Here is a 12,685-nt window from a genome sequence, read left to right as displayed (position 1 = left end):
ACTCTTACTCAAGTAATATTTTACTGGGTGACTTTCACATTTTCTATTAAGGTACATTTACTTTCACTTAAGTATGACAATTGAGTACTTTTTCCACCAATGGTGAAAACAAGGGAGCTTGTACAGAATAAAAATATTCCAAAACATGCATCCTGTTTGCAACAAGGCACTAAAGTAATACTGCAAAAAAATGTGGCAAAGCAATTAACTTTTTGTGCTGAATACGACTGTCACGCCCTGACCATAGAGCCCTCGGTTCTCTATGGTGTTTAGGTCAGAGCGTGACTAGGGGGGTGTTCTAGTCATTTATTTTCTATGTGGCTGGTTTGTATGGTTCCCAATTAGAGGCAGCTGGTAATCGTTGCCTCTAATTGGGGATCATATATACAGTGGGGAGAACAAGTATTTGATACACTGCCGATTTTGCAGGTTTTCCTACTTACAAAGCATGTAGAGGTCTGTAATTTTTATCATAGGTACACTTCAACTGTGAGAGACGGAATCTAAAACAAAAATCCAGAAAATCACATTGTATGATTTTTAAGTAATTCATTTACATTAAGCAGCGGAGAGTGGAAGAGTGGGTCATCAGTCCGGTGCCATCTGTGCCAGCTCCCCGTACTCACCCTGAAGAGCCAAAGACCGTCAGGGAGGCGATGGAGAAGTTGGGAGAGAGATAGAGATGAGAGAAATGTTATGTAGGTGTGTTCTGCACGGCATCCGACCTAAAGAGCCTGTCAGCAGTCTGGTGAGTCCTGTGCCAGCTCTCTGCACCCTTCCTGAAGTGTGTGTCACCAGTCCGGTGACACCTGTGCCGGCTCCACGCACCAGGCCGCCAGTGCGCCTCCTCAGTCCGGTACAGCCTGTGCCAGCTCCCCGCACTCACCCTGAAGTACGTGTCACCAGTCCGGTGCCACCTGTGCCAGCTTCACGCACCAGGCCTCCAGTGCGCCTCCCCAGTCCGGAACGTCCTGTGCCAGCTCCACGCACTCACCCTGAAGTACGTGTCACCAGTCCGGTGCCACCTGTGCCGGCTCCACGCACCAGGCCTCCAGTGCGCCTCCCTAGTCTGGTACGTCCTGTGCCAGCTCCCCGCACTCGCCCTGAAGTGCGCCTCCCCAATCCGGTGCCACCTGTGCCGGCTCCACACACCAGGCCGCCAGTGCGCCTCCCCAGTCCGGTACTTCCTGTGCCAGCTCCCCGCACTCGCCTTGAAGTGCGTGTCACCAGTCCGGTGCCACCTGTGCCGGCTCCACGCACCAGGCCTCCAGTGCGTCTCCCCAGCCCGGTACGTCCGGTGCCAGCTCCCCGCACCCGGCCTCCAGTGCGCCTCCCCAGTCCCGCTCCAGGGCAGGAGCTTACCTCTGCAAAGGTGTCCAGTCCAGGCATGGTGTCCAGTCCAGCTCCAGGGCAGGAGCCTTCCTCTGCGCCGGTGTCCAGTCCAGCTCCAAGGCCGGAGCCTTCCTCTGCGCCGATGCCCAGTAGGGGTACGGTGTCCAGTCCTGCTCCAGGACAGGAGCCTTCCTCTGCACCTGTGTCCAGTCCAGGCACGGTGTCCAGTCCAGCTCCATGGCAGGAGCCTTCCTCTGCGCCGGTGCCCAATCCAGGCACGGTGTCCAGTCCCGCTCCAGCACAGGAGCCTTCCTCTGCGCCGGTGCCCAGTCCGGGCACGGTGTCCAGTCCCGCTCCATGGCAGGAGCCTTCCTCTGCGCCGGTGCCCAGTCCAGGCACGGTGTCCAGCCCCGCTCCATGGCAGGAGTCTTCCTCTGCACCGATGCCCGGTCCGGGCGGGTGTCCAGTCCCGGCATGGCCAGTGTCCAGGACAGGAGCTCTCCTCTGCGCCGGTGCCCAGTCCAGGCATGGCGACCAACCCAGCTCCATGGCCGGATCCGTGGGCGGGGCGGGTGCTACGACCCGCACCGGTTGGCCAGCAGAACCAGTTAGACCATGCTGGTCAGACCAGCTTGACCAGCATCCGACCAGCTTAGACCACCATGGACCAGATTGGAATTTATCCTGGTTTATGCAGTTTTTTTCAGCAGCACAGTTAATGTTTTAAAAAGCACATTGAAATACAGCCACAATTCAATTCAGAAATAGCCTGTCATGCAATGTTGCTTTGTTCATGGCATGCAGCTCTTCCTGGAACTAATGTCTTTTTTTCATGGCCGATGCCATTTCAAATCAAATCAAATTGCATTTGTCACATGCGCCGAATACAACGGGTGTAGACCTTTTCGTGAAATGCTTACTTACAGGCCCTTAACCAATAATGCAGTTAAAGAAATAGAGTTAAGAAAATAGTTCCTAAATAAACTAAAGTAAAAAAATGTAATCTAATCAGAAAGTAACACAAGAAAATGACATAACAATAACGAGGCTATATACAGGGTATACCGGTACCGAGTCAATGTGCGGGGATACAGGTTAGTCAAGGTAATTTGTAAAGTGACTATGCATAGATAATTAACAGCGAATATCAGTGGTGTAAAAACAATGCAAATAGTCCGGGTGGCCATTTGATTAGCTGTTCAGCAGTCTAATGGCTTGGGGGTAGAAGCTGTTAAGGAGCCTTTTGGTGCTAGACTTGGTGCTCATGTACTTCTTGCCGTGCGGTGGCAGAGAGAACAAACAGTCTATGACTTGGGTGACTGGAGTCTTTGGCAATTTTTTGGGCCTTCCTCTGACACCGCCTAGTATATAGGTCCTGGATGGCAGGAAGCTTGGCCCCAGGGATGTAGCGGCTTACGGTCAGATGCCGAGCAGTTGCCATACTATGATACTTCTTTGGTGATGTGGACACCAAGGAACTTGAAACTCTCGACCCGCTCCACTTCAGCCCCTTCGATGTTAATGGGGGCCTGTCCGGCCCTCCTTTTCCTATAGTCCACGATCAGCATTGAGGGAGAGGTTGTTGTCCTGGCACCACACTGCCAGGTCTCTGACCTCCTCCCTATAGGCTATCTCATCGCTGTCGGTGATCAGGCCTACCACTATCGTGTAGTCAGCAAGCTTAATGATGGTGTTGGAGTCCTGCTTGGCCACGCAGTCGTGGGTGAACAGGGAGTACAGGAGGGTACTAAGCACACACCCCTGAGGGGCCCCTGTGTTGAGGATCAGCGTGGCAGATGTGTTGCTGCCTACCCTTACCACCTGGGGGTGGCCCGTCAGGAAGTCCAGGATCAAGTTGCAGAGGGAGGTGTTAAGTCCCAGGATCCTTAGCTTAGTGATGAGATTTGTGAGTGCTATGGTGTTGAACGCTGAGTTGTAGTCAATGAACAGCATTCTCACATAGGTGTTCCTTTTGTCCAAGTGGTAAAGGGCGGTGTGGAGTGTGATTGAGATTGCGTCATCTGTGGATCTGTTGGGGCGGTATGTGAATCTGGCTATATTTCAATTGAAAACAAACATAAGGGACTTCTAAAGAAAAGATAAATCATTATGATAATCTGAAGTCATATTCAGACATATTTCTAGGAATAGGCCTACAGAACACTAAGCTTGATATTTTTTACCCCAAACTTCTACCCTAACTAGGGCTGTGACGTTCATGGAATTTTGGATGATTGTTATTGGTCATATTGGTCAGCCAAATGACCACGCTCAACGTTATAATTGTTTGAATAGAAAAAAAAAGTGTTATCTTTTAATCGTTTTTTTTTAAAGCTCCTCTCCTCCGATCCTGCTGCTGCAGGGAGGGGGGCGTATCCTAGGCAACCAAAGACTTGTTTGCTACAACACCTTGCTTGTTTCAGCAAGGAGCAACAAAGCTTAATCACGTTGTAAAGAGTTCATGTTACCGCTGAAACGGACTCAACCGCACGAATGCCCGGCCGTCACATATTCAGTCAGCTGTTCATTCCAAACAAATTTACGCTTATGACGGTTATTTTATTTTCATGAATGTCTTCATCCAGAATCGTCGATTACATAATTATACGGTAATTGTACCAGCCCTAACACTAACCCAAAGGAACATGATCAACTAATGTGAATACTCCTGGAATGTGTTTGTGTTGCTCTCTGGGAAAGAAAGAAAATGGGTGCTGATAGTAATCCTGTAAGGCCTCAGAAACACCAATAGCGTTTGCTGGCCGAGAGTACTTAGCACCTGTGAACAGAGTGCAGGCCGTAATTTACAAATCGAGTGTGCATCAATCTTACATGTACAATCGAGTGAAAGTGTTGTCAGTCAGACATCTACAGCGGGTGGTCCCTAAAACACAGCACGCTGAACGACACTGGTGCCCCTATGCCCAGCCCAGAGCACAACCCACTGAGCCCTGACCCCTTTCTCCTTTTGTTCTGGTGTCGCTCGCCCCCTAAGCTTGCAGCAGGCTAGCACCTATAGTAACATTATGACGCAGTCCCTCTCCACACCTTCAGCTTTACTTTGTGACTCCTTAAGAGATTGAATCCCGAGCCGACTCCAGATGAAGGATTTTCTCAGGTCCCTTTGTACTGGAGGACATTCCTCAGATCCTCATGCCCCTCGGACACGCTGTTGTTAAATCATAATAACACTTATCTCAGCAGTGATTGGATAAGATTTATGTAACTCTTAGAATTAAGGAATAGGAGTTAACAGGGGTAATAGAACTTAGACACCGGTAACACAAACCCTAACCCTCATTACAGCCAACAGGTATAGTGCATTGTTACGGGTTATACACATGTTATGAGCATTTATTAAATTACTGTGTATCATAACGCTCTCTCTCTCTCTCTCTCTCTCTCTCTCTCTCTCTCTCTCTCTCTCTCTCTCTCTCTCTCTCTCTCTCTCTCTCTCTCTCTCTCTCTCTCTCTCTCTCTCTCTCTCTCTCTCTCTCTCTCTCTCTCTCTCTCTCTCTCTCTCTCTCTCTCTCTCTCTCTCTCTCTCTCTCTCTCTCTCTCTCTCTCTCTCTCGCTCTCTCTCTCTTTCTGATAGGAGGAGATCTGTCCAATGAGCTGGTCCGTCACTTCCTGATTGAATGTTCACAGAAAGGAGTTCGGTTGAAGGGCTGTCCCAATGAACCCTACTTTGGTGAGTGTCTCTTCTCTAGCACACTTTACATACTCGATTGAGGACAGTGGTAAAACAGTGGGGACCTCTGCTGGTTACTCTGTGTAACCAGCTAAATAATTTGACATGTCTCAGAGTTCCCTCTACTGGATAATCAACACAACTGCGCTTCAGACCTTCAGACCTTATGTTGAAAGCTCATCACAACTCTAAATTGCTATGATGTTTATAGTATGTTTTCTATTGTTTTTGTTTTCCAGGAAGTTTAACAGCGTTGGTGTGCCAGCACTCAATTACTCCCCTGGCCCTGCCCTGCAAACTCATCATACCTGACAGAGGTGAGAAGCTACATCTTAGTATCATCAACAGAACAGATTTTACATTCACACAGAGAGTGTTGTATTTGACAAAACATATTGTGTCCCGTGGAAAAGCGAGAGAAATTAACACTACTCTCTCTTCTCTCTGTGCAACTAAATGTGACAGGGCTATAAATTGCAGTGCAGTTTAGAATGATATATATATACAGTAACAATCAAAAGTTTGGACACACCTACTCATTCAAGGGTTTTTATAAATTGTTTACTATTTTCTACATTGTAGAATTATAGTGAAGACATCAAAACTATGAAATAACACATATGGAATCATGTAGTAACCAAAAAAGTGTTAAACAAATCAAAATATATGTTATATTTGAGATTCTTCAAAGTAGCCACCCTTTGCCTTGATGACAGCTTTCAAAATAAAATATATTTTGATTTGTTTAACACTTTTTTGGTTACTACATGATTCCATATGTGTTATTTCATAGTTTTGATGTCTTCACTATTATTCTACAATGTAGAAAATAGTAAAAATACAGAAAAACTCTCGAATGAGTAGGTGTGTCCAAACTTTTGACTGGTACCGTAAATTATGTGATTTATTAGCCTGTGCATGCAACTCTTGTCAACTTAGATGAATTGCCTCTACATGGTAGCTATAAACTCACGTCATCAGTGGCAGGGCCAGTAGAGAGATTAATTCAGTGATATATCAATGCCTCCTTTATCCCTCCTTTATCACTTTCTTCATTACATTGTATAGAAAATATTTTTTTCCCCCCAATGTCCATAGATCCTCTTGAAGACATGGTGGAGAATACTACTACACAATCTATCACCAACTCTGCTGCTGAGCTGCTCAAACAAGGGGCAGGTAGGGCTTAAATCCTTTTACTAACCACAAATCATCATTACGCACATGTTTATACAGGTGCATGACTATTAGATGAATCAATGGGGATTATATTAAAGGCTCATAATGAAGTATTGAGCAACAACAACGACCTCGGTTCCTTAGTGATTGTGTAGATAACATGTATTTGGTCTTGCAGTGTGTACTGTGTGGTTCCTGTGTGTGTTTCATCAGTGAGTAACGTGTATGTTTCTCTGCAGCATGTAACGTGTGGTTCCTGGGCTCGGTGGAGATGGAGTCTCTGACGGGGTACCAGGCTGTGCAGAAGGCCACCAGTGTGACGCTGGGCTCAGACCCTCTGGGTTCAGACCCTCTGCCCACCTCCACCGTGGTCCACTTCAAAGTCTCCTCACAGGGTATCACCCTCACCGACAACCAGAGGAAGTGAGTCATGGAGAATACACAGACAGAAAGACAGACACAAACACACACATAATATGTATGGTCACATTAGGAATGCATATAAAGCTAATATAAAATGATACATATGGGTTAACAACAATACTTATGAAAGGGATTGAAAACTCATTAGCAAAATATTTAACAAAACTCACTGGAGACTAGCAAAACAGAATCAACAATTGTTCTGGTTAGCATTTATGTGCGTTGATAAAGTAGTGTCAAAAGTAAAGTAGTATACAGTAATAATATGCATTTCTCTTTTTCCCTCCTCCCCCTCTTCTTTCCAGGTTATTCTTCAGAAGGCATTATGCAGTGAACACTGTCATCTTCTGTGCATTGGATCCTCAAGATCGGAAGTGAGTAAAGATGCCAGAATAAACATAATTTGAAATAAGAGTACGGTGGGGCTAATATCATCACTTTATACTGTTTGTATGACACCTTGCTGACAGTATGTTCTTCTTGTGTTCTTTCCCACAACCATTCTTAGGTGCAAAAAAGATGGCTGCACTTCAGCAAAGATCTTTGGCTTTGTGGCGAGGAAGACGGGCAGTGGGCAGGACAATGTGTGCCACCTGTTTGCCGAGCACGACACCGAGCAGCCCGCCAGCGCCATTGTCAACTTCGTCTCCAAGGTGATGATTGGCTCCCAGAAGACCAAGTAGACCTGCCACGCTGCTAGCTGATTGGCTAATGGGGCTGTTTCTAAAACTGGAAACTGTATTGTACAACCCACAACCTGAGGGTTATGACCCAGGACTTATTACGTTGGACTGGAAGGCAGTGGAAAAGAGTTCCACCCACAGAACTAGAATGAGTTCTGTGAGTCTCTATTTCTATGTTTCCACCACCTAAGAATGGGATACAACGAACAATGGATAACTGGACATTGGATAGATTTCTCTTGATAACGAGCATGCAACTCCACCACCTATCCAAGTAAACTCCTAGTCACAGCACAGAGGGAGCTGTGGACCATCAGCAGGACAGGGGACTCAATCAAATATTTCTTGAGTCGAATGAAAACTCAAAACTTCCTTTGACTTCATTTTCTAATAGACTCTCCTAATGATGAGCATTAGGGGTGTGTATGCAGGGAAACATAGAATACAACAGGTATATTATAATGTGTATTTCATTTTCATTTATTGTTATAGAACTAATACAGGTGTTTGCATTTCTGTGGGGTTTACAGTTTTATGTATCCCAGCTCTTTACAAGTTAGTTAAATATTACTATTCTCAACATGCTCTGTATGGTGTGATACTATACTAAAGTTAGTTACATATTCCTATTCTCAACATGCTCTGTATGGTGTAATACTATACTAAAGTTAGTTACATATTCCTATTCTCAACATGCTCTGTATGGTGTGATACTATACTAAAGTTAGTTACATATTCCTATTCTCAACATGCTCTGTATGGTGTGATACTATGCTCAAGGGGACCCTAGAAGCCTGGCATGTAAGGGTTTGTCGTGTCTAATATTTAACCAAAATGAAAGAAACAATATAAATAAAGCATTACTCAAGCTATTAAAAAGGGTAATGAAAAATACTTAATGAAAAACTTAATGAAAAACTTTTTTTTGTAAATGCATCAAATACTATTATAAAAGTAATATCTATTGACTTCAAACATCCCTGAACTCATGTTTTACTATCCCAATAATTTCCCTTGAACTTTGATGTTGCTAACTCTGGAAACGTATGTGAGTTTAACCATTATCAAAACTAAAATACACACAAATGCTATGATCTGGATGGGGAGTGTTAGGATGAATTAAACCACAGACCATTATTTTATATGTAAACCCTAATATATTATATGATTAGTTTATCTAATTAGTTCATTACTTGTACTTCAAACTCCTTTATTACTTAATTCAGTAAAACTTTGTCTGGAAGAATGTTTAAACATTGATACATCACTGTTTGTTTTTCCTCTGGCTAGTCTCAAATAATTGTTTTCAATTGTATTTTTGGTGGTATATTATTGCCTCTAACTATATATTGGAATGTCTCATTATTAATATAAATATTTACATATATATATATATATATATACATTAGAGGACATTTGTATTATATATTTCATTTGGAATTCATATATTTCTTTGTGTTGGAACAATAGGTGATTATTGAGCTAAATGGAAAAGTGCAAATGTATTAACATTGCCCACTCAATGCACCGTGTGAGATCAATCAAGCTCAACTTTTAAAACACATTTTTGTCTAAATTGACTTTCCTGATCACTTATTTCTTTATGTCAAATAATCTGGACAGGGACCATCTAATCCAATACGGCTTTGTTGAAATATTATACAGTCATTGTTTATGTACATTGTCATTGTATTTTTTCATATTTTTTTCATGATGTGCTAGTTATACACTTTATATACAAAAGTATGTGGACACCCCTTCAAATTAGTGGATTCGGCTATTTCAGCCACACCCGTTGCTGACAGGTGTATAAAATCGAGCACACAGCCATGCAATCTCCATAGACTGACATTGGCGGTAGAATGGCCTTACTGAAGAGTTCAGTGACATTCAACGTGGCACCGTCATAGTATGCCACCATTCCAACAAGTCAGTTTGTCAAATTTCTGCCCTACTAGAGCTGCCCCGGTCAACTGTAAGTGCTGTTATAGTGAAGTGGAAACGTCTAGGAGCAACAACAGCTCAGATGTGAAGTGGTAGGCCACACAAGCTCACAGAACAGGTGCTGAGGCACGTAGTGCGTAAAAACGTCTGTCCTCGGTTGCAACACTCACTACCGAGTTCCAAACTGCCTCTGGAAGCAACGTCAGCACAAGAACTGTTCGTCGGGAGCTTCATGAAATGGGTTTCCATAGCCGAGAACTCGCACACAAGCCTAAGATCACCATGCGCAATGCCAAGTGTCGTCAGGAGTGCAGTAAAGCTTGCCGCCATTGGACACTGGAGCAGTGGAAATGCGTTATCTGGAGTGATGAATCACGCTTCACCATCTGGCAGTCCGACGGACAAATCTGGGTTTGGCGGATGCCAGGACAATGCTACCTGTCCCAACGTATAGTGGCAACTGTAAAGTTTGGCGGAGGAGGAATAATGGTCTGGGCTGTTTTTTGTTTTTTTTCCCAGTGAAGGGAAATCTTAACTCTACAGCATACAATGACATTGTAGACGATTCTGTGCTTCCACCTTTGTGGCAACAATTTGGGGAAGGTCCTTTCCTGTTTCAGCATGATAATGCCCCCTTGCACAAAGCGAGGTCCATAAAGAAATGGTTTGTCGAGATTGAGGTGGAAGAACTGCGAGCCAGACCTAATCGCCCAACACCAGTGCCCGACCTCACTAATGCTCTTGTGACTGAATGGAAGCAAGTCCCCACAACAATGTTCCAACATCTAGTGGAAAGACTTCCCAGAAGAGTGGAGACTGTTATAGCAGCAAAGGAGGGACCAACTCTATATTAATGCCCATGATTTTGGAAAGAGGTGTTCGACGAGCAGATGTCCACATACTTTTGGTCATGTAGTGTATCATCTACAGTCTGTACCTCATAATACCTTTACTATCTCACATTTGGAATAATAATGAAGTGTCATATTGATCCTGCAGCAAGTGACATGAACAGTTCATTTGTATATTAGAAATTACATGTTCAATGTTAGATGTAAATAAACAAAAGGGAAAAGTAATGTCATTGGTACATTTATTTATTCTCAAAAAGTAGAGAGAGAGAGGGAGAGAGAGAAAGAGAGAGAGAGATCTGACTTTCAATTCAGGTACCACAGAATGAGATATTTGTTGAGTTTGGCAGTATGTCTGATTTGTATGTCTGTTGTTCCTCCAGGAAACCAGAAGAGGGTGCTAGTAACACACAAATCCTTAAGAGTCTAAACTGGAGGGAGTGGAGTTCTACTAAGCTAACATATGGAATTGTTTTAAGATGGTCATACCATGTACCATTAGCTATTAGATTTTGAATTTTAGGACCCCTTTAGCTATCAAAAATATATATAAAAAAATGATTTGATTAAACATTGAATTTGGCCTTACTGCTATTAGCCTATAGAAACAAACACATTGAACAGATTCATACATGGAAAAACAGATAGTCATAAACAAATCTAAAGATAGTCTGTCTTGAAGTGTCTGTCCTACATCTGAGAGAAATAAGAAAGATCAGAAAACTATACATTTTTTTACACATATTTAACACATTTCTTTAGGCACTAAACTACTTCCATATATACATCCATAAAATGTTTTAACTGGTACAAGTCTTGTGAGGCATGTGTGTGCATCCATAGAGGGGTCATATTAGCGTTTAGCCCAAACTACAAACAGAAGTTGGCAGATCCGTGGTACCGAGTTCAGACGGGGGGGGGGGGGGGGGGGGGGCGTAGAACAAAACTCCTCTTTCCATAGAGTGGTCATATTAGTTTGGATGCTACAAACGTTTTCGTGAGAAGACCGATTTTCTGAATATCTCATGGTCTGACAAACACTGCTATAGCTCGGCCACCTTCCACCAAAGATGCGGAAGGCCGCCATTGGCTGATGCAGTGGATTGAGACGCAGCCCATGCCCAAAAAACTGATATCTCTTTCTTAAACAGACGGATACTGATGGAGATTTTTTGTATTATGCTAATTAGATTTCCACTTGGGGCACGGACATGGCATCTAGGGGGTATGTCAGCTAACCTGCACAGGAAACACTTCGGAGAAAGGGTAAGAGAGATTGGATCACAAAAATAGAATGCACAGACATACACACTTGCACAAAAGCAGTATTAAAATAATTATTGATTATTAGATGATCTGTTCTGGATTGTCATATGACTCTGTCCTTCCTGGATTGGCTTGTGCACTGGAACGATCCTGGATTGTCTTGTGCACTCACTGTACTGTGTTGGTCCTGGATCGTCTTGTACACTGTATCGATCCTGGATCGTCTTGTGCGCTGTGTCAGTCCTGGATTGTCTTTTGCACCGTTGGTTCTGGATCATCAAGACTATCGCTGCAAATCGTGCAAATGTTGATGATGTCACAAGGCAGTTTATTGTCTGATTGGATGATAAACCCTAAAGACAACACAGGAACATGTCATTTGCACTTGGAGAAACCAGGAAGTGTTCCTCTGCTCTCTCTGGGCGGTGCAGGTCTGGACAGGTCTGTCTTTGACTGGCCCGGAGGTGAAACTGAGGTACAAATTGCAGGGTGAGGAGAGTGGAGGAGAGGGGGAAGGTGGGAAGGGAGAGAAACCCCCTACTGTCCTTGGACAGGTGGTGAAAGTGAAGAATTCCTGGGGAGGGGAGGAAGGGAGTGTAGGTGTCTTATTTAGTCTGAGTGGGCCACAGAGAAAAAGGAATTTGGGGAATCCAAAGTCCGGAGAAGCAGACAATACTAAAATAATAGAAGGGAATTCTCTGGGGAGGGTAGATGTTTTACGAGAACAGATTGTGAGATTGCAATATTTCAGACAAGTAATAATAGCATCCTCATTTTCAGTTAACAGAGAGACAGAAAGAGAAAGAGAAAGAGACAGAGAGGGAGAGGGAGAGGGAGAGGGAGAGGGAGAGGGAGAGGGAGAGGGAGAGGGAGAGAGAGAGAGAGAGAGAGAGAGAGAGAGAGAGAGAGAGAGAGAGAGAGAGAGAGAGAGAGAGTCCCACTCATTGTGTGTATTGAGCACATTGTCCATAAGTTTCCATCACAGGGTTCAACGCGTGCACCTTTCATAAGATCTATCCAGTAGTCTCTTGTCAGAATAACATACATCATAATTACAGAATACACTGGAGAGAGAGAGACCTCTCGTTGAATTTCCATGCATATTGTTCATAATATATTGGGTTCAATCAATTCTAGGAAATACTGTAATTTCTCAGAATACACTGGATACTGACCAGGAATTCCTCAACTACCACCACTATTCTGGAACCTCCTACCTTCTGACCCTAAACACAAACCCAATCCCCACTGATGAGTCTCAACCAGGGCAGGGCATAATCGCCGCCATTGTCTTGTGTGTTCTGACCTGCTCAAGC

General features: G+C 44.0%; 1 protein-coding gene across 4 annotated transcripts in view; it reads left to right on the top strand.

Annotated features, from left to right (window-relative positions):
- LOC139550658 (tensin-3-like) overlaps positions 1-10,331 on the top strand; it is a 68,530-nt gene extending 58,199 nt beyond the window's left edge. For 3 of the 4 annotated variants that reach the window (XM_071361682.1, XM_071361679.1, XM_071361680.1), the window contains exons 21-26: positions 4,928-5,023; positions 5,263-5,340; positions 6,122-6,202; positions 6,442-6,625; positions 6,931-6,999; positions 7,134-10,331. In XM_071361682.1, the coding sequence (XP_071217783.1) occupies positions 4,928-5,023; positions 5,263-5,340; positions 6,122-6,202; positions 6,442-6,625; positions 6,931-6,999; positions 7,134-7,308 (683 nt within the window). In that variant the 3' untranslated portion in view covers positions 7,309-10,331. The remainder of the gene's footprint in view (positions 1-4,927; positions 5,024-5,262; positions 5,341-6,121; positions 6,203-6,441; positions 6,626-6,930; positions 7,000-7,133) is intronic. The other variant, XM_071361681.1, reaches the window with a different exon arrangement.
- The last annotated feature ends 2,354 nt before the right edge of the window (positions 10,332-12,685 follow it).

This window comes from Salvelinus alpinus, chromosome 23 (assembly GCF_045679555.1).
Source record: "Salvelinus alpinus chromosome 23, SLU_Salpinus.1, whole genome shotgun sequence".
Taxonomy (NCBI): domain Eukaryota; kingdom Metazoa; phylum Chordata; class Actinopteri; order Salmoniformes; family Salmonidae; genus Salvelinus; species Salvelinus alpinus.
The sequence above is the reverse complement of the archived record's forward strand: the minus strand, read 5'-3'. Positions and strand labels throughout refer to the sequence as shown.